Source organism: Tenebrio molitor, chromosome 5 (assembly GCF_963966145.1).
Source record: "Tenebrio molitor chromosome 5, icTenMoli1.1, whole genome shotgun sequence".
Taxonomy (NCBI): Eukaryota; Metazoa; Arthropoda; class Insecta; order Coleoptera; family Tenebrionidae; genus Tenebrio; species Tenebrio molitor.
This window is the reverse complement of record NC_091050.1, coordinates 3,422,756-3,448,071: the sequence shown is the minus strand read 5'-3', so window position 1 is coordinate 3,448,071 and position 25,316 is coordinate 3,422,756. Positions and strand designations below refer to the sequence as shown.

The window sequence follows — 25,316 nt, the reverse complement described above, 5'->3', positions numbered from 1 at the left end:
TTTTTCGATAATCGCATTTGACTCAGGTTTGTCGCCATCATCAGCTGGAGTATTGCAAAAACCACTTAAGCTGTTTTTTAAGATATCAGTTTGACTCATGGGGAAGGGGCTAATGTCTCTGAAAATAATAGCATTAACATTTAATTTTTACAAGAAAAAGTAAAAAGTGGAAAAACAAGTATTTATTTTCTATTAAAATATTAAAAGTTGGAATCAATAATTTAAGTATTATAAAAACAGTGAACGGTTTAAAAAAATTAATCACCAATTTGCTTGACTTTTAACTTCTCATACCGGTTACGATATTTTACATGAATGGTGTACAAAAAAATAAAATTCATTATGTCAGAAGAAAATAGACATGTCTTGTTATAAGTATGTATTTATTTAATTATTTCGTATTTAATATTATTGGGGATTTAAGCGTGGCCATCATTAATAGTATTCTGCTTAGATTAGTGTAATTCTCTATACAGAATCTTTTCAAAGGGCTTGCATTCGCATTTACTAACACATGTCATTTTTGTATTTTTTCACCATCTCTTATTTTGTATGGTGTAAAAGAGTACATTTAAAAATAGCAAATAATTCAGTGTTCAATAGTTTAATAAGTTTCAACAATACATTCAATAACATTTTATATTCACTGTAGTGTATTTATGTAAGATTTAAGAGGGGCACATCACAGTTTTGATGAAAGGTAAAGATAAAATAACAAGAGAGATTATTGAAATAGTAAAAAGTAATTTGTTGTTTTTTATTTTATAATCTTAAATTTTAGTAAAACATCAAGGTAAATTTAATATTCGTTGTGCATTGATTTTAATTCAATTAAAAGTGTTTTGAGTTTATACAATTTCTCTTCAAAAAAATTCTGTATGTTTTGACTACTCAATGTTTGAGGCAATACAACACATTCTACGAATTAAGGTACTAATAAAACAGTAAGTACTCCATTATTTTTGACCACTTCTTAATATTGCATCTATATTATTGGAATAAATAAATAATCTATTTACAAATTTACCAATCCCACATATAAATAATAATGATCACGTAACAACATATTGGCTTGCCTATAGTTTAGGCCATTACTAAGATTAATTTACTGAAGTTAACTTTTAATATGAAGCAGAACCGATCTGTTAAATTTCTAGTTTCTTCTAAAAAAGGCAATACGGTTTTCTTATAAGCTAACAGTTCAATAAAAATCTTTGAAAACATGAAAGTTGGAATAAACTATAATACACCTTAAAATTGTAACAATTATTGACATAGCTGCAAATAACTTGGTACTATGTGAAACTATTAAGTACAAATACTTGAAATCTATTGATCACAATAAAAATTTTCAAAAATAAATTAATAAAAATGAACAATAAAAATGACTATATAAAATAACATGACGTGAAAAGGCAAAATATTAGAATTTTTTTTGGTAGTACATAAAATTAGAGTTAATTTATAAAACCTACCTAGCCTATATACAATTTGATCAGTAGATTCCAGGAGATATATTGGATTAAAACTTCCAGTCTGTTTCAGTCAGTTATTGATATTTGTGCAAATCCTATCAACGCTTTATCATCTGGAGTTTCGTTATTATTCAGTCCCGAATTCTAAAATTGAAATAAAGTAGAAAACAATATCTTGTTTTCAACTGAATTGTTACCAATGGAAAAGTTACTACTTTTATCATATCTCTTGAGTCAATAAGTTTTTGAAGATTTTGAGTAATCACATTGATATCTTTACCGTCGACTAGTCCAGCTCCGACCAATTCACTGGCGATACCTTCAGCTGAGTCCTTACCAACGGCAAATTCAAACCTGATATCATTCAATTCACGTTTGGCATTTCTATAAAAAGAAGTTAAGAGTTAAATAAATGCAAGCAAGCAAGGTAAACGATGCTGTTCGCAAGTGAAAAAAAGTCTGCTACATTTACTAAAAGGGTACCGATTCAATTTACAAATACGTCGTAGGAGCGGAGTTCGTCTCTAGATGGAAATTTAACAGTAACTCCTTTGTACAACATTTTAAAATTTACCTCATTCGTAAAACTAAATTGACTGGCGGAGGATCTCCTTCGCTGCTTTCATGATCCGATCCTGATGATCCAGCTGAAGCCAGTGTGTTCATAGGCTTTGAATCTGTGTCACTCTCACTAGAAGCTCCTTCTTCACCTTCATCCTCACTTGACCACACCCATTCCCCTGTTTCTTTCCTATGGAGCCTGCCAGAAGCTCCCGGTTGTCGTTTGGACGCCTACAAGGAAATGTTACAACGTTTACGTTGAGGGTAATAAAGTTCTGACCTTCTGAACTCTAGTTTCCAAACTTGGTCCAATAGCCACTAGCGTTTGTTGTAAATATTTTTTATCCTTGGCTTTTTTAAAGAATGGATGCTTTAATAATTCTGATGCAGTAGGTCTCTTTGAGGCCTCTTTCTGAAGACAGTCTGTTATCATTTTTCTAAATGTTTTACCGTAGGCTTTATATTGGTCTTTTTCCTCTGCTCCAGTGTCTAAATTAGGCGGATCATTTTGAAGAGTGAGCATAAGTACCTTCATTGGAGGATATTTGTGGTAGGGGGCGGTACCCGTTGCCATTTCGATAGCCGTAATGCCAAAGGACCAAATATCGGCTTTAAAGTCGTAACCGTGATCCTGGAACATTGTGTTCAATTTAACGAAAAGTACCGAAAAAGGCAGGAAAACCGTTATATACTATTAGAATGGCGACCTTTCTTTCTTCAAAAAAAAAAAACTGTGCAGTTTTTATTGCACAAAAACATTTTCACTCACTCTTTCATTTCAATTGATGATTGAAGCGAAGTGTCGAATTATGGATTAGAAAAATGAAAAAAAATATTCGATTAAAAAATATCAATATGTAAAAAATGTTTATTTTAAAGAGTTCTATTGGTGACTAAATTTATTACGTGGACATCCATAACACTCGGTACGTAGCTGAATTTTAGATTCTGTAAGAGCGTAATCGGTGTTACCTCAAGGAAACAATAGCAGACGATTCAAAAATAATAATGGGTTTTGACCGCCGTAAAACCTTGTAGAGAGTTGAACTAATTGTCATCATCTCTACAAAAAGAGCAACGGTGCTATTAACACGACCTAATTGACGACGTAGGCTGTGAAACCTCCAAAAGGTATTACATTTTATAAAGAGTAATACAAAGGCTTTACATTGTTGTTATCAAGTCTGAGGTTTAATTGTTTATGTAAAGTTTTACTGCTTAGTTAACCAATGTTTAAATGTTGAATGAGAAATATTTTCAACGATAAAAACTTACTAACCTGTTCCATTACTTCTGGAGCCATCCAACAGGGCGTTCCAACAAATGTGTGTCTCACTTTTTGTCGAGATAAATCTCTACCAGTCGCCAACCATGCAGAAACGCCGAAATCTGCGATTTGGACAGTGCCATCTTCACCAAGTAAAATATTTCCGGCTTTAATATCTCTGAGGACAATAGCAACTTTTAATTTCTACAAAAATATATAAAAAGTGCTGAATACCTGTGAATTTGGCCATTACTGTGAAAGTATTCGAGTCCTTTTAAAACCTCTCTTAACACCGTGGCAATAGTTGATTCATCAAATACACCATGTTTACAATTCGCTACTCGCATCTTATGTTTAATAATGTCAAGTAGACTTCCTCCTATACAGAAATAGTAAAAAAAAGGTCAAAATGGGTCGATATCGGAACTGATCCACTCTTTTATATTTTGCATTTTTTATTTATCGTCCAAGATTTAAGATAGATGAAAATTCAGGTGACAAGAAATCAATTTACAGTCAAATATTTGGTATTCTATTACATAATTGTACGTAATAAACCTACAATTTTAAAATAGAACACTGTACCCCTTTAGATGTTTGAAATAATAAAGTTATAGGCCAAAAGCATCTGATACACTGTTTTTTAAGTAAAAAAAAAATCATTTTTATAAAAATACTGCGACCCATATACATAGAATGGTGTTAATAGAATTGTAAACACTGCCAAAAAATAGGCAGTTTGGGTTTCCATACCAGACCATCGAAGATATGCTAATTTTAAATATTCCTGACAGGAAATTTGTTATTTTATGTTGGGCATATAATTATTGTTTATTTTAATGGCGTTAGTTTTATTATTATTCCCATTGCGAATAACAGTAAAACGACAATTCTGGTTCCACTAAAAATGATCATAAATGAAAATAAACCTATAAATTACAATTCACACACCATTGAAACATATTTTTGCTCTTTGTTTTCTCGGAAACATTAGATTTTTTTTTTTTTATTGGTATTAAAATAATTGGTATTGTCGTCTTCGTTTTTTCTTATCAGTTTGTATATTCAATACAATACATAATACCGTGGTTTTAATTAAGTCACCAACAATCGTAAAAATAAAAATCTGAGAATAAGAGTTAATATTATGTAACTGCTTCAGAAAAACGTAAAACTTAACTGAAAACTGAGTGACAAGAAACTGCACAACTGAAAGATTCATATTTTTATGAACTTATTTTTCAGTAAAAAATGTCTTGAATGGATTCAATGTGACGTTTCAAATACCGTAGAAAAAAATTGACGTTATATAAGCTGTTAAAAGATTCTTAAAAATAAACATTATATACAGTGTATAGTATGTAACACCAGAGTTAATGAAAAGTATTAAAATAGGCATTAAAGAAAAATAGGTACCAGAATTTGCAATTTATAAATAAATGGTTATTACATTATTTTTATATGAACAGTAAATTTTAACTACTCATAAGCTACTTTAGATCAGGAATATAGGCTGAGTGACTTAATAAAGGCAAACTGTGCAAATATAGAGAAAATTTTCAATTCCCATTGCTTTTATACCCTATACAACTTTATATTTATTTTCTATTATTTAACCATATCTTTAATTTTAAATAAAAATGCTGGGTTGCTTTCAACTATCTTCTTAGAAAAATATCACAAATTACACAAGTGTTTTTTTTTTTTAATTTTCAGTCTACTCAGAATTAATACGACTTATTAGAACTAGACTAGAAAAAATTCTATATACTTGCTTACCTTCAAGCAACCTTAAAACAAGCCATAACTCCTCTCTCACAACAAAACTTGTATAATAGGTGACCACATTTTCATGATTACAGCTAGACATAGCCTGGATTTCTTTGAGCAATTCATCCATAGAAGTGTTCCATTTTTCCAAGTTAATTCTTTTGATGGCACATTTTTCATTTCTAGGTTTACAAAACGCCCCATGTACCACTGCTGTAGCCCCCACACCTGGTGAAAAATTACATAAAGTAATAAACATTAAATCAATAAAGTTCTCCTAAATAAAGATTACAATAACATTTCAACCCATAAACAATTAACCTAATCAAAATGAGGTCAAATGAAATCAATTGTGCGTCGCAAATCAATCGCCTGAAATTAACAATTTGTATGTGTACATGACATTGTTTAAAAAAATACATTTACATTTTGAATATTACAGAAAAATGTAGTCAACCAGTTAAGAACAAAACAATTTTGGATTTTCACTAATCACTTCACTAAAGCGAAAAGATTTGTTCGTAAATTACAAAAATGCAGAACCGGAATTAAAACACCAAAAAAGTACATAACCTCCAAATCTGAAAAACTCGTGTTTATTCCTTTAAATTTAAATTTGTACTTTCTTTACAATACATCAAATTAAAGTACTTTCTTTTCTCAAATAATATTTATGTGATTACTAACCGATTACTTTGCCTAATTCGTAATCGTCTTTGGAATTTGGCCAAGGAACTGACGGTTGAGACGTTGACGCCGCCATCTTTCTTGACAATATGTTTCCTATATTACCGATCGACTGACGAGCCGCTCTTGCGTAGCTGCTTAAGGATAAGGGGTGTTCAAATGTTGTTTGTTTCTGTCGAAAGATGCCGTGAGTTCCAAGTGGTAAATCTTCTGATATTTTTCTAAAATTAAAAATTAACATGGAATTTGTAATGTAAAATGTAATGTTATCGCAATTATTTTTTTTAGATGTCTTGAAAGCAGTTGGTTAACTGAATAATTTCTTTCTTTGCATTATTTTTCTAAATCCTAATTAAAGATTGAAACGCTTTTATTTATTTAAATACATTTTGAGTCAAACAATAATGTAGCAATTTGAACGGAACTTAGAAGAACTTGAAGGACTTCAGTTGTTGTAAACAGATCTATATCACAAATAAAGCCTGTTTGTACCCACTCTCATTTTTCGTCGCACCTCGTAGTTTTAAAATCATTCTTTCAAAAGTAATAACTTTTATGGAAATTTGTGTTGTCTGTCGAGATATAATACTCGGACTTTATGTAGTACCCATATTGTTTGCCAAGAAATAGATGCTTTTCAAGACCTTTTTTTGTACCATAAAACGATGGTACAAATAAGGATAACATATGTTTTGTTCAGCGAAGTCATTTGATTCAAATCAAATGATTTGAGATTTGGGAGACAAAGTGGGTTAGGCTAATAGGGGCTAATAGGAGTATTTACTCTAATTAATTAGACAATGTGATCTCACTTATAAGTATACAAAAAAGAAGCAACCTCCTTGGTACTTGAAAACAATTAAGAAGGAAAAAAAAAGCACTTTTTACAAAATCACGTATTTACGTATTGCTTTAAATGAAACAAAAGAAAAAAAAAGGTAGGCCCGAGAAAGTATCCTTTAAATTTTAAATTGAAAAAGACAAATAACAAAACGACTTGAAAATTAAGCCTTGAGCGGCAATGATGCGGAATATGTTTAGGTACTGGTCTTAATCCAATGAAAACTGGATAAGTTGCAAATAGTTCAATCGTTGCGGGCACTGTTCATACGCAGGAGAAGAAGATGACGATACAGTTTGGAAACTACTTATGGAATAAATTCAATAATTTCAAAACTAATGACAATTGTCGAAAACGCTGAAACATGCCAATTTTGATTTCTTATAATGCTTATTTTAAGTTGCTTCCCTTGTTCATGACGTCATCACCAATTTTTTAAATAACAATCTCTACTTTTTTCTTCTTTTTATGATAAACCTTCCTACTACCTAAACAATGAATGGTACCTTACATAACAATTTTTTGAGAAAATGATAAATTTTACTTTAAAAAATGTAATTTAATTTTTAAAATAAAATTGTTTATTGGCCTCAAACAAAAGCAAACAAACATCTAAGGTTACTAATAAAATTTAATGCAAATGTTGAAATTGTCCCCCGCCAACCATTTTTTTAGCACTCACCGACAGTTTGTACAGTGCGCTCTATAACGTCAGAGCTTATTTGTTCCATTTCAGCGCGAATTCTCTGCCGAAAATCTTCTAAATTGTTTGGTCTATTAAAATAAATCTATGTTAAACAAACCTGTACAAAAGAATTTTTACATTAAAAATGAAATTAAATTTTTGAAATAAAATTTGTAATTTTCTCAAAAAATTTGTTATGTAAAGTATCATTTTTTTTCATTTGTCGTTTAGGTACAGGTTGTTATTAAAAAAATATGAATGTGACGCCATAGCTCTCAAAATGGATGACGACATGAACAAGAGAAGCAACTTAAAATAAGCATTATGAGAAATCAAAATTGACCTGTTTCAGCGTTTTTCGCAAATGTTATTAGTTTTAAAATTACTGAATTTATTCCGTAACTAGTTTCCACACTGTGTATCTTTGCCTCGTAATTCGTACAATAGTGTGAACCGATATACTTTTTTACTACATACGAAAGGCAGTATCTTTCTGCCATAGGTTAAGTCGAACATTTATAATAAATGTGTGGATAATAAAATGTATGTGTTTTCTGATTAAATTAGGTACCTACCTAATTGACTTTATTTGATCTTTTTAAAAAGTACCCCATATTATTTCGTCAGATATCTCATTATGCCACATCATGTGGGCCAAAGTGGGTCAAACGACTCTAAAGTAAAGTAAAATTGCAATGATTTGAAATTTTAAAACTAGGGATCACTTTTTTAATTAGGTAAGTTTATGGGCTCCAAGCAGATTATTGAATGTGCTAAATTTATTTCGATATTTTGCGCCATAGAAAGGTTAAATTTATACTCTAGGTTATTTATATGTAAACAGATGTGCAGAGTTACAATTTATGGTAGGTATTGCGATAATAATGCAACTAATGTTTGTCTTATAATATAGAAAACTATTCCCGCGAAGTACTAATTTTTAGACAACATTAGATTCAAAACAAGTTTTTCAGTAAAAACAATTTAAACGTTCCTGTGTGTGGTATGCACATGTAAAGTACACCATGCAAAAAATACAAAGTGAGTAATTTGGACTTTTTCTATCTTATAAAAAGAAACATAACTGAACAAACAAATTGTCCTTAGTGTGTAGACTTTCAAAAAGATCTCGGACACGTCAATTTAATTTTTTTTAAAGAAACATTTTTTGACAATTTTCCCCCTTTCCGTTTCCGCGCAATGACGTCATCGCCATTTTTATAAATGGCAACCCCCATTTTTTTTTGCACAAAAGGTAGATTTTTAAATCCTAATTTTTTTCCGGAAATAGTCTTGGAAACAACATTTTCCTGCTTATTTACGCGCAGGAAAATTGAATTTTCCGGACTAGTACTGCAAAGACTTTACAAGACGCAAAATAAATTTTTTCGATGTTTTTTACTTTGTAATTATAGTTGCCAACAAAATTGACAAACTTGATTTTTGTGGAATTTGTAAAAAAAATTTCTAAAATTTGTAAATTTCGTCTTTTTTACGATTTCCGGAAAAATTTAATCCAAAACACGTCAGTAAAATCTCTTACTTGACTCGGAGCTTTAATATACTCGGCACAATGTGCCTCGTATTTCAATTTAGCTCCTCTTCAGTAATGTGAGATTTTTCCGATTCTTATGTAAATAACTATTTCCCGATTGATTAGGTCAGTGTACAGTGAATCAGGAAAAAAATTAATTTGTGATAATAACCCGAAATTTTAAAATGACATTGACGACCAAAATTTATTGCTCGCCATTGTAGCAGTATGTCGTTTGGACTGATAGTTTCAGAGATATCGAATTTTAAAAGTGAAAAAAATAATATTGACCTATCCGAGTTCCTTTCGAAAATCTCAACCGGAAGTGTAATATTTTCATTATTCCAAATTTGTGGCGCTTATTGTATTTCTAAGGATATCTACAAACAATAACGTGACAGATTGTTACATTGCAATAGTACCTACCTTTACATAAGATAATCTCTAGGCATATTAACAAACGCATTACAAATGTTGTCTAATAAACTTAATTTTTTTAATTAGTATGATTAAGTCAATATTATTCGTGCATACAAATTCTACAGTTAACTTAATTTTATCTAAAACATACGGATTAGGCAGCAAATAAAACAAAATGTAATTAATCCTCTTATACTGCTGTTCAGCCAATCTATTAAATGTTTCGAACACTTCAATGGTGTAATCGACTGAATTTGAACAACTACACTATTTCATTTAATATGTGATGGAATTAACATAGCAGCATATAAAAGTTGCAATTATCTGTACGTGAACAGTTACTCGGTGGAGAATTTACCACGAACAATGTTAACCATAGTGGTGAGTATATTACCTTTTTCCTAAAGAAAGTGTGCTGAGAAAACGGTGGTTTTCAAATATTACATTATCTGTAGACGTTTCCATTTTGTATAATCCTGGTTTTCTTTTTCGATTTAAGGAACTGAAAGAGAAAAAAAATGTTCGAATAAAAATTAATCAGCTGTATATTGAGGGATGATAAAACTATATATAAACGTTACAAGAATAATTTAAAAACTAAACAATATATAAATTGTCAAATGATACTATATTTAGCAACCTATCTTCACTTCATATGATAATGCATTTGTAAGGTCAAATTAATATCGTACATTGTACCTATTTACGTCTTTAGTGTCATATAAAAATAGGTGCAGAAATTTGGTTGTTTCTTCAGCATAGTGTATTATACTTGTATGTTCTATTACTATACTTGCTACAATAATATTTAGTATGTACCTACATACAAATTTTAAATAACTCAATTCCGTTCATTGCAAAAGTTGGAACAGTACCGACTTCAAAATATTTTTATTAATTATTATTTTGACATTACTGATAATACATTGCTTTTAAAAATAAAAAAAGTCTATTTTAATTATCAATATAATATGTACCAATAATATTAATTATTGCTATTACATAATAGTCATTCATAATATGCTGTGCTTGTTTGAACTATTCATTTAGGAGACATTATTAGAAAAGTCCGTTAAATGTCAATAACTAAAAAAAAAGTCACTATCAAACTCATGACATTTTATGATTTCCTCCACTTTTGTTAAATTAAATTAAATAAATATAAAAAATATGTATACATAAATATATTGACTCATTAATTTATATTAAATTATAACTAAAAAAAAAAAAAATAGTATGTAGGTAGGTATGTATTATCAATTTTAGAACAATTGAAATATTTGAAAATCTGGTTAAGATTAAGTCATTAATACTGGATATAACATTTGTAGTCATAAATAATAAATCAATAAATTTTCGTTCGTCATTTATGGCAAGTAATTTCAACCAAAAGTGTATAATAGAATTACATATTTGAAATACTGTTTTGATGGTTTTATTATCTTTCATAAATTGTGATTAAAGAAATTAGCATACATATGTATAATGATGAATAATTTTCTTACCTGTTTTCGCTTTTGATACTTAAATTTTTTTCTTCTTCTGAAGTTAACATAGTCATTTGTTATTCAAATCGTTTCAACAATCACAAAATTTTAACTACACAAACTAAAAATTCACAGATAATATTAATAAATTTGAACACATTAAAACTGCTCCATCACTCCATCTTGCCTTTAAATCATCTTTTTGTCCTAAAACTTTTTTAATAAACGAAAACCTTGAACACTGATAGACATACCTGCGTTTACTTCAGCTACTTTTATCACATATAATAATACGAACTTGAAATTGTAATTCTCTTCATTTAATCAAATATAATGTCTCTACACAACAAGACCTTAGGGGCCATAGAAGAAAATGGTCTAATTTATCCATTAAAATCAATTAGTACGTTTATACGTAGGTGACATACGATGAGAGTCGTCACAGTTCTGCACTGCAAAGCTGCTGATGACTGGAGACGGAAAATTTTGTAGATTTGAATATTTAATGGATACGTTTTTATTAAATAATTTCTGCAATATTATTGTAAATGAATCGAGCTGTTATTGTCATACGTATCGATGGGTACAAGTGTTTAACACATTTTTTTAAAAGTAAAAATCTTTTTGTTTTTTGGATAAAAATAAATAATAATAATTGTTGGAAATTTCCTGTATGCTGCTGAATTAAAGGTGTCTTGTTGGTTCGCAACAGTAATAATGTAACAGTGGCGCGAATGGGATAAATAAAAGGTTTGCTGAACCATTTGGAATCCCCAAAAAGCTTAGAATTTCTTTGGACGTGTGCTTCAAAAATATGTATAAATTTAGGTATACAATATGATCAATAAAAGCGTCTAAAGGGAGGCTATGGAAAACAAAACGTCTGAAATCATGGGGCGAAGCTCTGATCTTCCCCGCAGCTGTGATGAATAAAGGTTTTAGGGTAATGACAACAAACAAGGTCGTATGAGGTAAACTCAGTCACCATTTTCTCTGTGAAAAACATTTTTTTTTAAATAAAATTAACCAAAATGCCAAAATTGACAAGTGACAGTATATTAAGTTACGTAAGTTTTTATTTATTTGTTTCATAGCCAACCGCCTTTTATGTTTTATTGACATTTATTATGACGGCAAAACTTATTTAAGGGTGTTATGATATGGATTATGTATTTATATGTTGTATGTTTCAGATTGTAGGAGTTGTGACTTTGTTATCACAATCCGTAACAACACAATTGTTTGATGCGGAAAATGAAGATTATGCCAACTCACCTGAGGACTATGAGTTTAATTCTAATATTGATGGTGGTTTTGGCTGGCTCGAATTAGAACAAAAAGCATTATATCTTTCAAATCAAGCAACGTATGATGAAAACGAAGACTACGAAAAATATGAGAGCGTACGGGGCATTCCAATGGTAAATACATAGTTTCGTAAAAGTTAAATCCTTGAGAAACCCTTAATTTCCATTTACAGAGAATTGATCATCAAAAATCTAAATATTGCATGGAGAAACTGACTAATATTACAAAAGTTCCAACGTCTGGAGAACATGTCTTTCCAAGCATTTATCACAACATTGCATGTGTTCCATCCAATTTAAATACTAATGTAAGTAAGACGTAGTAACATAAAAATTGCTTTTAGTCTTCTACGTTGCCCCACAACCTCGTAGGTAAAATTTCCGCACATTTTAAAAATACACCCTGTTCATCATATTTTATAAAAAGTACACTAATGCGGTTTCTTTGTTTTAAAAAGCATATTTCCTAGAGGTTACTTCGTATTGACGTACCTACATTTTATAAAATATTATATACACGGGTATTTTTAAAATGTGCCGAAATTTTACCTACAAGGTTGTGGGACTACGTAGAACACTACAAACAATTTAAAAAAATTGTAGCTCAAAAAGTAAATGTCATTTTATTTTTTGACGTAGAATTTTTAAAATATTTTTCCGAGTTTTACATGAAGCCAGCAGCTCGTGGTTAAAATTTGGTCACGCATTTCAATAACACCCTGTACAGAGAAGCATAGAACATTTAAAATAAGTCGTACCTATTTGTAGATCTAATATTAAGAAAATTGTATCATTTTCTTTCTCACTAATGTTCTCTAAAATTATTCAGAATTAATATTTTTGAAGGTGTTATATAAGGTATTTTACACCTTCTTTTCAATATAAAATGATTGAATTATTAAATTAAATGTAACTGATTATATTTAAATTTAAAAAAGTCGCGTTTGTTAAGTTAAAAAACGCTTGAACTTTACTAATTGTAAAGTTAGTTCCATGTAAATATGTACACATATGTACTTATCTTTTACAGCCACATTCGGTTAGATGCAAATCTGCGAAAAACAATAAATGTGTAACACTGACTAAAGAAATGCATGTATTTAGAAAAAAAAGAAGTGATAGCTGTTGGAAACCCGCTGAAACAATTACCGTAGAGATGGGGTGCAGGTGCTTTTAATAATAATGTAATTTTCAGAGAAACAATTACAGTTGATGATGACCTGTGTGAAAATTTAATCAGTTGCTTGTAAATAAAATTTTGCATTTGAAACGAATTTTTATTTCTTCTCCAAAATTCTAATAGCAACTTTTATATGCTCCACAAACATATCGTACTCTCTTAATAAAAACTGTTTGTTCATTAAAATTGATTTCCTTAAATTATTACATATGATAATAAAAAAAATTATATACAGAGTGATTCACATAACTTGATACCTTTATTTACTATGAAATCTGGACACTCCTGGCATTATTGACAATCACTTGACAGTTCTTTTTCGTATAATTCTGAAATAATTTTTGTTAATGAAAATGTGCTCCAATCACGAAAGGATCGATATGATATTGATATATGATGAGTCAGCTACTTAAGTAAAAAGAAATATTGCCGATTACTGCCCTTTTAAAATGTTTATAATTGAGACTTATGTGAGGGATGTCCAAACCATGACCGATAATTTGTAACGCCTGCTCTGATTTGTTTTATTTTTTACTACCTACTAAATTAAAGTTCAGGTTGTTTAGTAAAAATAATAAAAAATTTACTCTTTTACGGAGCCACAGTCTTTTTTGTGTAGGGAGAGCGTGAACGAAAGTGGGCCGAATTTCGGCCGGTGTCACCTATTTATGGGAAAGTTGGGACCAAACGCCCCACGAACAGAGCCCGCTCATTGGCCGGCCAACGAGAGTGCAGATTGCTCAAAACAAAACCGGGACGCAAATGGCGCCCGGGTGACAATTAAAAAAAAATAATTATGCATATAATACTTCTTTTTTTATTATTTTATCCCTGCATACATTAATTTAAAGTAAACCACAGGTTTAAAGTTTGTAAAGCCGCAGCCTGAAAAGAATATTTTCTTTATTACCTTACTGATACATTAAGAAAATAAAATCCAGCACATGTTGTTGCACTAAATGAAATTAAAGATTTTAAGTTAAACTTTTTCAAAAATGTTATTCTTTTTCCCATAGAGCTTTTCCCGCTTTACGAGCGACATCTTCAGGCATATTTCAAGTGTAAATTATCTTGGTATCAAACCACGCTCTGTAACTGCTCCAACTTAAATTTACATGTGTGTGTGATCATGCACGGATAGGACTAGAGACTACAACTCGTAAAATCTCGTAATAGTAAAGTGATAGTGGGTTAGTGGGAATTGTAAAAATTCTGTCGTTGCGGAAGCACTTGAAGTTTGCATAGTGTTTGTGTGGTGTTGACAATGTTTGATTAAAACAATCTGAATTACCATTAATTAGTTTAAATCTAGTTGGAATTGTTGAATATGAATTTTGCAAAGGTAAGTTTTTTATTTGCTAATTTCTACGAGTTACACCAGAAAATGTTGCCTATTTAAGTTTGTAGGTTAGGTACTGGCACGTAAAATTTATAGTAACGTAGTAATAAATGTTGGGTGGCTATCTAGTATACTACTGTTGTTTAATTATTACAATAAGATAAGTGCCAATACAACTTGAAAAAGATTTGGATAGGCTTATCCGGTGTTTATATGACCTTTGTCAACACTTTGTCAATGCATCTAATGCAACGCAATCGTCACTTTCTGAATTAGGTGTTTGTGGTTATTTTTCAACGAGGCGTAGGTCAACAATGGACTAAACTGAAAAGATTAATTGAAGAATTAACTAACAATCACTTCTTGATAATAATTATTGTGTAAATTGTATTAACCTTGACTTCTCCTTTTAGAAAGATGGATTTGATTTTTAACTGAGATTCTAATTGTAAGTAAATAAAGGAGGAAATTATTCACAGTTAATAATCCTTGTATAGTAGGAATAAAAAAAAAATTGTTTCACAGTCTAGGACTGGTTTACAAATCTATGAGGGGTATGATGACCAGCTCAATAGACAGGGACCAATGGCTTAACGTGACTTCCGAATCACGAGATAGAATATAGCCTTTTTTTTTATTTCGATTTTACCACTTATAATTTCAGCAACGGGAATAGTACCACAATCTCTTTTTAAAAATTCTGGATTTAGGGAACACATTGGTAGTTGAAATTCAAACATATATATTAAATTTCAAATTAAAAAATATATAAATTATACTCATGTCATATGGTGAGGAAGTTCCTTAACATTGACACAGAACATAATAAAACACAACAAAGTCAAAATGTGGGGGCGAGACGCCGGTAATTATGTTGATTAGCACTGCACTATTACTTGATAGAAATATCCGTAATAGTGTATGTACAGTGGGGAGCACGGAATTTCGCACGCCAATTTGTACGTCATTAAAAAAAAACTATCTAGTCTAAGCTTTATTGTCATTATAATCAATAATGAGGTGGGATACGCATGATATATGTGATCATGACTGATGTTTCACCTAAACTGTCACGAAACTGCCGCCAGTAGGTATCTCATTTTAATAAAATTAAGTCAGTGAAATGTCCAATGTGTGCGAAATTCCGTGCTCGCCACTGTACTCCGGCAAAATTGCCGTTACGCCGGGTGGTGGAGGGTTAGTAAAAAAAAATAGGAGGAATAAATGTTTATTTTATAAGTGTATCTATTTTATGTACCTACTATTGCGATCATATAATTTTGGACATCATTTTTCTGGCATATACAGACTCTAAACTCTAAATCATGCTTTATTGAAATTGTCACGCATGAATGATGAAATTGTTGTCAAATTTATCTACAATTTGTCAATAAATATAAGTTGATGGTTTTTATTTATTCATTTTCTATTATTAATCAAAACCTCGTTCATTTCTATTTGTCTAATTTTTAAAACTTCTTGAATGTTTTGTCGCTAAATCTGACATTCACACTTTCAAAATTGACACAACAATCAAAATTAAGGTTATTAATACATACATAAAGGTCGTTTTCGAATGTACAGATAAAGACACGGAATTTCGGGCATCATTTTCTGTTACTTCAAAAAATTATGATGTAAATCACTCTTTATTGTCAACGTGACATTCAAAAGTCAAATTTTGAAATTTATTTTCTGTTCACGTCAATCGCATGTCAAAATTGAGGTTAATAATGTGAAGCCTATTTTACATTTTTGACGGTATATTGACAGTGATGCCCGAAATTTCGTGTCTCGAATTGTATAACAGCATGATGACATTTTAGTGTCCAAAATTTATTGATCGCGACTGTAAAGTAAAGAATTTTAGCCGTCATTTTGTCATTTCAAAAAAAAAAAAAAACAAATTGTAATCTATATTTTACTCTCATTATAATTACTGTCTTGATTATAATTGGTATTTCTGAGTGGTAAATTTCAAAACTCGAAATTATTTGGTCATTTTCTTTTCTACGGGGTGATCAAGAAGGACTGTTTAAGTTGGTGACACTGGATCGTATTTTAAATCGTATAACAGGAGTAACTTCCGGTTGTTGGCGGCTTGTCGTTGTTAATGCTATACCTATATCAGATATTTGTCAAATAAACCAACAAAACATATCCAGTTGCAGTGTTATAAATAACCGAATTAAAAAATTTTCTTAATTGTACTGCCAACTTAAACAGTCCTTCTTGATCACCCGGTACTACGCAGAACCTTAGGTTATCTAGGGTGTGATCAAGAATGACTGAATCTGTTGGTAACAATGAAATTTGGCAAATTTGAAATTTACCTTCAAAGGTTCATTTTTGTAATAGCATAAACATAACCGGCATAACCAAAATGTTTTTAATGTCGTCTCAAGTTGAAAAATCCGGTAAGTGCCAATTACGAGACAAAAAACACCAGTACTTTTCAATTGTTTCATTGCCAACAGACTCAGTTATTGTTGATCACGCTGTATGTACGACTGCTCTAATTTTGTTCATTCATGTAGGATTTTTGGAATATCTAGGCTTCAAACAGTTTAAATTGATTGGCAGAATAGATATTCCAAAAATCCGACATGAATGAACAAAATATCATGATTTTGACTGTTAAAGATTATTACCATTTTTCATTTGATACATGTATTTTATAGATAGGAACAAATTGTTGCAGGGTTGGCTATAGAAAAAAATCAGGGAATTTTTGTACATTTTAATTATCATGGAAAACGTAACGTAGTAGATGAGTAACCGTGGAGAGGAACCCCGTCCGAGGGGTGCTTTTTCTGGAAAAACGTCAACACTTCAGGAAAAAATAGCCCAGTTTTATTATGCACATGGTCTATTTTGTAGCACATATCCTGCAACATGTGTTTTTGTTGCAATTTGTGTAACTTTACTTTCATGGTGAGTAATAAATATTCAAATAGTATGTATGTAAATGTTACATAATCAATCAAGGTTGCAATAAGGTATGATAATAAATGGCACAATTTTCAGCTATCCGTTATTAAATTTGCCTCTCCCGGGAAATTCACCCCGGCAAACATGGACATTAAATTCAAGTTCCAATGTTCAACCGTTTTGTTACGTTCAGCAAGTGGTTTTGAAAAGCACGGTTTTACCTTGGGGACCAGAATTAACGTTAGGTGACGCTTTCAGAGCGCCGCTGTATGAAGCATTCAAAGTTTTGGAAATTGTCAGAAATTATCAAGATGAAACATCGTCCAGAACCTTGGGACACGTTTGTCTTCACGTCGAAGCGATAAGAAGAAATAAAGCGAACTACAAAAATATCTTACCCGAGTATAGTTGTTTGGTCTTATCTCCGGCGAATCTGTGGCAGCAAGATGTACTCCAGTTCGCTCAAGACAATTCTTTACTTACAACAATTTTTAATCATCACGTAAGAAAAGAGAGGTTTATTTTGATTTTGTTAATAATTTTTTATTTTTTAGAATTTTCAAAAAGGAAAAACTTCAATAACGGAAATGCTATTTGGGATGAAAGTTTTTGATACGGGAATCAAAAGATATCCTCTAAGAAACAGATACAGGATAATACAATATGCAATTACGTTATTTTTTAAAGAGTATGACCCGAAGTAAATTTAACCAAATGTGGAATTATTTTATTTTAATTTGTTGTTTGTTTCAGATTTGTTAGTGGGTTACGTTTTAAACTTCAGTCTGCATATCCGCTACATCAAACTCTCGAAAATAATTCCGACACAGATCCGACCATTTTAAATAATACTCTTATCATACAATATCCTGGTGAAATTGATTTCGTCGAATTTATTCCCATAACTGTGGCCTTTTTAATGCTGTTCCTTTATTTTTATTTCTCGTTTAGCAAAATTGAACTAATCCATTCAAAAATTGGAATGGCGTTTTCTTCAGTTGTAACAGTGTTTACTAGTCTCACAATGACTTACGGATTGTGTTTTTTCTTCGGATTAACTCTGAATCTTGACGGAAAAGTTGTATTTCCGTACTTAGTTTTACTTGTTGGACTCGAGAATGTGTTATGTTTAACGAAAAGTGTAGTATCTTCACCTTTACATCTGGATGTAAAAATTCGGATAGCACAAGGCTTAAGTAGAGAAGGGTGGTCAATCACTAAGAATCTTCTTTTGGAAATTACGATACTGACATTCGGAATATTTACGTTTGTGGCAGTGATTCAAGAGTTTTGCATTTTTGCTGTTGTAGGATTGGTGACAGATTATTTTATGCAGATGGTCTTCTTTTCCACCGTATTAGGTATCGATATCAAGAGAAAAGAAAACATGGTTGAAAAAAATAATTTCAATTTTCGAAGCAGTTTATATCAAAGTCAAGCATTTTATGAGAGATCTTTGGGAAACGCTGGTATGCGAAGGTCTAAATCACATCCCAGGTTAACTTCATTTCCCGCCAACGTTGTTGCCGGGCAGGCACAGGGAGCTCAAGAAAAGAAAATTCCAAAGAGGTTGAAACTCGTGAATATTTGGACCAGAACTCGATTTTTTCACAGAGCTTTTATGATACTTATGGTGATATGGATAACCAATATTGCCTACAACAGCGGTCTTATAGAACATTATATTTTAAATAACAATTACTTTCGTAACAGAGTAGAAGAAACAAATAACTCTGACTTAGGACAAAACTATTCCACTATCAAATTGTTTCCTTTACTGAATACTAACAACACGTTTATCAATAGAGTCAGTTATGTTACTCAAAGCCCTATTGATTACAAATATCAACAAAATCACACATACGATCTTGAAAATTTAAAACATTCCGACTACGCACCGTGGTTAAAACTGTCGCCACAACACTGGAGCAGCATCGTCAGAAAGTACAATTTATCACTAAGTGGACAATATATTGCCATACTTCCGAATATAAAAATATCACATGTAATACGTCCAGACCAGGCCGTCCTTTTGAGGAACCCTGATGAAAAATACGGAGAAAAATTCCAGTGGCAAGCTTTGGCAGCAGCTTTGGATCCGATCGACTTCAATGGTATGGAAACTGCCACTCGGAAAACAACTGTACCGCAATCAGAACAACCGTTTTATCCAACGTCAGTGTTTGCCATGATTTTAATAGCAATTTTGTGTTTTATTAGTGTAGTAGTTTTGGGATATACTTTCGTAGTATTGTATCGATGCATTTGTTCGCGAAATTATGCGGAATGGCGAGCTTCTTGGTTCAGTGAAAAAAATGAAGACAACGTAGAAGATCAAGTTCTACTGGAGGCGGTCCCTGTTGTTTTAGAAGGACATCAACAAGAAGTCGAATGTATAGCCACGGATGGCGTCAATCTAGTGAGTTCTTCGCTGGACGGACAATTAAAAGTTTGGGATAGTAGTACCGGAGAACTTTTAGCTAATGTTGATCGCAAATCGTAAGTAAACACGAAAGAAAAATCGTTCTCTTTTAAGGAATTTATTTCAAGGTATTTTCGTGGTACTTTCGAATTGTCATACGATGTTTCCGAAGAAGGCGACGATAATTCTTCAGACTATGAATCTGGTTCACCACCATCTCGATGCGAAAGTTCTTTCTTTCCCGGTCTTAAACATCGAATTAATACAAATTTTGCGAATGTGAAAGATCATTCAAAGTGGAGTTCGTACGATGCCAAAGTAGACTTTAATAGAACATACCGGGAATTATATTTCCATCGTGATATACCAAAAGGGAGCAGAATTAAGGAAGCGAAAAAGGCCAAAGAAAATAAAAGATTTAGTTATAGTGAAAGTAATCGAAATTTCAATAAAACTGACTTGGAATTTGTTGGTGATAATGTAACTTTAAATGGTGCTGTTGACTTTAATAGCAAACTGTCTCCTATTTGGTGCATGGATTATTTGGATAATTTAATAGTTATTGGGTGTGCTGACGGAAGATTGGAGTTTTGGGAGGGCAGTACAGGGCGATTGAAGGTATGATAACTTATTCTGTTCAGAGTAATCATCAACGTGTTTTGATAATCGTATTGTTTCAAAATAAACTTCATCCTTTCTAGTGCGAGTATATCTTCCCCACGAGTTTCAGCTACACAACGGAAAGTTAAGCAAAACCGTTGGTACGCAACGTGTTAATATTAATTTCTGGAATGACACGTAACGTTTTATTTCTGCGTGTAAATATTATATTTAAAATGTCGGTATACAAACAAATCGAAGACATTTTTTAAGTTTAACATCGACGCAGAATTTTACTGAAGAAATTTGGTGAAAAAATATTTGTCAATTTTTTGCTGATTTATATAGATTATTAAATTTTGGTTAATGTCCTTGTAATATAGATGACCTTGCAAATGGTGGCAGTGAAAAATAAATTCTATCAAGGTCGATACCGATTTGAGCATTATTATGTATACGGTTGTGCTTGCGTTTGCCAAGATGTACAAGGGTCGGATGTTGTTTTTTATATGTTAAGGTGAATGAGTACTCAATTGAACATTTTCACCACGATTCACAAGCAGTGAATGATCTTTCTGTGTGTTAAAACGCTACGCGTACACATCTTCACCCTGTACTCCACTATTTTTACACGTAAATCTTTCGTGGGCGTAAACATCTCAAATCGGTACGCGCCTTGATAAGAAAATGATACTCGTAAAACTTAATTTCGATTTTACTTTACTTTAATCGGCCAGTTACAATTGAGTACCTAACTGAAAGAAAGTAGTAACAGGCATATCTTAATTTTTAATATTGGATCACTATTGCTGCTTGCTGCTCGTGAGCGATATTGACCTAACATATTATACTTTTTATGAAGCATTAAAAAAAATTCACTTGGTCGTTTAACCCTTTGTTGTTTTAATGTTTATGTATATTTGATTTTCTAGTGCATATTTGAAGATGGCACAGAAGTGGGTATAAGCAATTTAAAACTTGTCGGTTCAAGACTAGTGGCATGTCGATTGTATGGTACGCTCGAGTTGTTTCAGTTACAAACTTATAATCACGGCCGTCCAATTGATTGGAATTTTACATGCGCCTACCGAAGAACTCATGTGAGAACTGGTTCCGTGGGCTCTGTACCTGACTATAGTAACTTAATTTTAAAAGTAATTTGAATTTTTTTATAAGGTATGCGTTTCAAGTGTAAATGTATAATTTTAAGGATGAAGACAATGAAGAATTTCGTTGTTTAAAAGTCTTTAGCTTGAAAGCTCATCAGCAGCCAATTATATGTCTTGATTGTGAAGGAGGAAGAATACTTACTGGGAGTCAAGACCATACATTAAAAGTGTTTCGTTTGGAAGATGGAAGTCCACAATATACGCTGCACGGTCATTGTGGACCGATCACCTGCATGTTTATTGACAGAGTAAGTCCTGCGACCTCAGGAAGTGGATCTCAGGATGGGATGCTTTGTGTTTGGGATTTACTAACAGGTAAAGACATTTTTTTAGGGCAGACTATGAAACAGACAACTTTATATTTCTGAAGTACATAATAACTTCTTATCAGTGAGAGAAAAGGAAAAAATTGTTTAACTCAAGCCAATTTTATTTATTTTTGTATTATGAAGAAATTAAACTTGCACCAGAAACCATCGTTGGTTCTTAGGTTGGGGTATTTTAGTACCTTCGAAATATATTAAATCTTCGTCAATAATTGTCAACTTGCTGGAGTAGCAGTCTCAGTTTTTCATTCGAATTTGTAGAGGGCAACGTACAGGCTTTGCGAAATATTGTGTCTAACTCTAGGTTAAGAAAAGATTCATTACTGATCCTTCAAGTATTGCAATCATAATATCCCATTATAATTAGTGATATATTTTATGATTAGTATAGGCTTTTAATTTTGGAGTTTGAATAATAATAAGTAGGTATATATTCATATTTTAATTTGCAGGTGCGTGTGTGTATAACATTCAAGCCCACGATGGAACCATTACTTCGTTAACTTATTCGGCTAGCTACGTAATTTCTCTAGGTGCAGATGACCGCCTGTGTGTTTGGGAGCGTTTTCAAGGTCATCTTTTGAACACCATTTACGTTTCCCAAACTTTTTCCAGTCAAGTTTTAATGTTAGCCCCTCATTTAGTTGTCACAGCACGAAACGGAGGTTTGGTTATATGGGATGTGCGGTCAGGTGATTGTGTTAGAACTATAGCCCTAGGACGTTCACCGTTTATATTTATTAAACAGTTGATTTTGTTGCGAGATGCAGTGTTCTGTGATTATGGAAATCAATTACGCATCGTAAGATTTCCGATAATCACTCATAAATTCGATTAAGTTATTCCCGGGAACGTGCCTTGAACGAAATAGATTCTATGTAATCTGAAAAAGGTTACGTTAAAATTGTTATGACAATTTTTTTTTTAATTATTTCAATTTCTGTGTTTTATGTTTTATACGTAAAAAAAGCGTAACGACGTAATGTACGTGTAACATTATTTATAATATTAGGGTTTCGAATACCTTATTTGTTTCCATTTAAGTTATTTATTTATTTGGCGAAAATACATGCATTTAAAACGGCTATTTGTTAATATTTTTACGACCTGTTCTGTTAAAATAAATATTTTTGTAAAGTAATAAATATTTTAATTAATTTGTGATTTTTTAATTAGGTAAGACCTTATGACAATATAGTTTTGGTTACATATTTGCTAGTAGCTTTTCTGCCGGCTGTTAATTTTTTCTTTGTCCATTCATTATTAACCTTTGGTTATTATAGTTGCTAAGTTACCAGGATAATCAATTTAACTCAGCAGCAAGCAATTTTGACCAAATTTTCAATCATTTCCATCTCGAAAACGAAAAACTTCTTTAAAGCTTGTTTGACACGATACTAAATTTTTGAGAAAATTTACTAGTAAATGAGAGAGGACTAATAAACGATCAGGATCTGACAAAGACAGACTATGATCCTGATCGTTCATTGGTCCTGATCGAGGGTCTCTCTCATTTTCTAACAAATTTTCTACAAAATTTAGCATCGTGTCAAACAAGCTTAAGAAAAAGTTTTTGTCTGACATCACCAATTACTTACCTTTTTTCCAAATTTATTTCAGAATAACTCTGTATACAACGCACGAATGTATGTTGTTTATAGAGTTTATGATTGCTTACTTTTTTTGTAAAACCTACTTTCTTCCCAATAATTTTTTTGAACTAAAATTGGACTTTTAAGAATTAATTAAGATTATCATTTTAAAATTACATTTATCTTGTAAGAGTAATGTGATAGATCCATATTGCAAAACAGACGATTGTGTTTTTACTGACTTTAATTTTGATTTTTGCGATTCTCTGGTGTATTTCACCATATAGGCCACAAATGCTAGAATTTTTCGCCTCTCTCCCAACATTGTAGTTTTGTCTCTATCTAACGTGCTCTGTAACTGAAAGCATACTGAAAGATTGCAAGTGTTTGTCATTGTTGGTTGTCTATAAATAAAAAGATGTGTTGTATAGGGTTTTCAAACGAATAATTTATGAAATAACCAGTTTGATTTCAAACCTACGCAAAATGGTCCCAAGTAATATAGCAAAATTGGCCGAAGATTTAGAAAAGCAGGAATTAGAGGTAAATGATTATCTCCAAAAAATATAACCTCAAAACTTGTCATTTCCATTAATTTTTCTGAATTTTAGGCTCAAAATGGTGTTGCAACACCACAGGTTTATGAACAATTGTTAGCCATATATTTATATGAAAACGATTTGTGAGTACTTCTCACCTTGTCATAATCAGGTTATTGTAGATGATACTTCCAGATGCAATGCTAAATACTTGTGGAAACGTATACCACCTTCTATAAAAGCATGTACCCCAGAATTAAATAACATTTGGACAGTGGCACAACACATGTGGAAGAAAGATTTTCCTGGAATTTATAAAGCTCTAAATTCAGTCACTTGGTCTGATTCTGTTGCAAATATTATGAAGCAAGTTCAAGGTTTTTAAAAGTAAGTATAGGTAAATGTACTTGCTTTCATTTTATGTTTGCAGATAGAGTGAGAAGTAGATCAGTAAATTTAATAGCACAAGCATATTCATCAATAACATTAGATACTGTTTCTGCAATGACTGGTTTATCACCTGATGTTTGTGCAGCTGCTTGTGCAGAAAGAGGTTGGCAAGTGGAAGCTGATACACGAATGGTCCATCCTATTAGACCAATTTCAGAAACTTCTGGACAGACAAGTAGTGAAGATCAATTATATAAACTGACAGATTTTGTGTCATTTCTTGAAAATTGAATTGTAATTTTTTGTTTTTATAAGATAATTGTAAGGTAATCTGAATATTTCAGTATATTTATGTTTAATTTCTTCACCCAACATCCCCAAAGATAATTTTGAGCCCATAATTTAATTGTAAAGTCATGTTTTTTTACATAATTGTGGGCTGGTATCAAAACAGTTTACTGTAATTATTTCAGACATAATCATTACATGATAAAAATGTTTTACTTCGTGTGTGATATAATTATGCACAAATCTATTGGTAAATCCTAATCATTAACAAACAAAATTTTGAGGTTAGCAGCGGTCAGAAATTACGCTAATTTGACAGTTCAGCCTTCAGGCAATAAAATACAAATTATATTATATTTTTCCAACTTTAATAAAATGGTAAGCTTTTTCTATTAATATTTCATTTCATAATGTATTGCATTTTTGTAGCACGGAAGGATCAAAGTATGAACTAGTGAAGAACAAAAGGAATTATTATTTTTTTAATATAGGGCTTATAATGGCCA

At 31.5% G+C, this 25,316-nt stretch overlaps 4 protein-coding genes and 1 long non-coding RNA gene across 5 annotated transcripts; 3 read left to right on the top strand and 2 right to left on the bottom strand.

The window, feature by feature from the left end:
• Window positions 1–167: 167 nt before the first annotated feature.
• Window positions 168–11,153, bottom strand: fray (frayed). The gene is made up of 11 exons (XM_069047013.1): window positions 10,982–11,153; window positions 10,746–10,934; window positions 9,635–9,742; window positions 5,761–5,981; window positions 5,083–5,301; window positions 3,538–3,682; window positions 3,316–3,481; window positions 2,317–2,667; window positions 2,050–2,267; window positions 1,673–1,859; window positions 168–1,619 (listed from the first exon to the last, which is right to left on the bottom strand). Exons 2-11 carry the CDS (start codon window positions 10,799–10,801, stop codon window positions 1,542–1,544), a joined length of 1,749 nt encoding a protein of 582 aa, XP_068903114.1. The 5' UTR covers window positions 10,802–10,934; window positions 10,982–11,153; the 3' UTR covers window positions 168–1,541.
• On the top strand, window positions 9,461–13,304 carry LOC138130512 (uncharacterized). The gene is made up of 4 exons (XM_069047021.1): window positions 9,461–9,621; window positions 11,921–12,148; window positions 12,208–12,342; window positions 13,065–13,304. Exons 1-4 carry the CDS (start codon window positions 9,607–9,609, stop codon window positions 13,209–13,211), a joined length of 525 nt encoding a protein of 174 aa, XP_068903122.1. The 5' UTR covers window positions 9,461–9,606; the 3' UTR covers window positions 13,212–13,304.
• Window positions 13,305–14,306: 1,002 nt separating this feature from the next.
• Window positions 14,307–23,086, top strand: LOC138130505 (sterol regulatory element-binding protein cleavage-activating protein-like). Its single transcript, XM_069047011.1, has 9 exons — window positions 14,307–14,556; window positions 17,255–17,487; window positions 17,581–17,986; window positions 18,039–18,184; window positions 18,238–19,983; window positions 20,035–20,524; window positions 21,439–21,660; window positions 21,717–21,990; window positions 22,454–23,086. The coding sequence occupies exons 2-9, from the start codon at window positions 17,324–17,326 to the stop codon at window positions 22,837–22,839; spliced, it is 3,834 nt and encodes a 1,277-aa protein (XP_068903112.1). The 5' UTR covers window positions 14,307–14,556; window positions 17,255–17,323; the 3' UTR covers window positions 22,840–23,086.
• On the bottom strand, window positions 22,789–23,864 carry LOC138130513 (uncharacterized). The gene is made up of 2 exons (XR_011159601.1): window positions 23,771–23,864; window positions 22,789–23,721 (listed from the first exon to the last, which is right to left on the bottom strand). It is a non-coding gene; the product is annotated as an uncharacterized lncRNA (long non-coding RNA).
• Window positions 23,865–23,939: 75 nt separating this feature from the next.
• Window positions 23,940–24,868, top strand: CSN8 (COP9 signalosome subunit 8). Its single transcript, XM_069047020.1, has 4 exons — window positions 23,940–24,136; window positions 24,205–24,275; window positions 24,328–24,509; window positions 24,563–24,868. Exons 1-4 carry the CDS (start codon window positions 24,080–24,082, stop codon window positions 24,811–24,813), a joined length of 561 nt encoding a protein of 186 aa, XP_068903121.1. The 5' UTR covers window positions 23,940–24,079; the 3' UTR covers window positions 24,814–24,868.
• Window positions 24,869–25,316: the final 448 nt, after the last annotated feature.

Coding starts and splice junctions, on each gene's coding strand:
- CSN8 (XM_069047020.1), top strand. CDS start 24,080: ATGGTCCCAAGTAATATAGCAAAATTGGCCGAAGATTTAGAAAAGCAG. Junction 24,276..24,327: donor TATTTATATGAAAACGATTT/GTGAGTACTTCT, acceptor TGATACTTCCAG/ATGCAATGCTAAATACTTGT. Junction 24,510..24,562: donor TATTATGAAGCAAGTTCAAG/GTTTTTAAAAGT, acceptor TTATGTTTGCAG/ATAGAGTGAGAAGTAGATCA.
- LOC138130505 (XM_069047011.1), top strand. CDS start 17,324: ATGAGTAACCGTGGAGAGGAACCCCGTCCGAGGGGTGCTTTTTCTGGA. Junction 18,185..18,237: donor TTTAAAGAGTATGACCCGAA/GTAAATTTAACC, acceptor TGTTTGTTTCAG/ATTTGTTAGTGGGTTACGTT. Junction 19,984..20,034: donor GCTAATGTTGATCGCAAATC/GTAAGTAAACAC, acceptor ATTTATTTCAAG/GTATTTTCGTGGTACTTTCG.
- LOC138130512 (XM_069047021.1), top strand. Junction 12,149..12,207: donor GCGTACGGGGCATTCCAATG/GTAAATACATAG, acceptor TTCCATTTACAG/AGAATTGATCATCAAAAATC. Junction 12,343..13,064: donor CATCCAATTTAAATACTAAT/GTAAGTAAGACG, acceptor TATCTTTTACAG/CCACATTCGGTTAGATGCAA.
- fray (XM_069047013.1), bottom strand. CDS start 10,801: ATGACTATGTTAACTTCAGAAGAAGAAAAAAATTTAAGTATCAAAAGC. Junction 5,982..9,634: donor ACACTTTCTTTAGGAAAAAG/GTAATATACTCA, acceptor TTTTAATTTTAG/AAAAATATCAGAAGATTTAC. Junction 2,668..3,315: donor CTCCAGAAGTAATGGAACAG/GTTAGTAAGTTT, acceptor ACAATGTTCCAG/GATCACGGTTACGACTTTAA.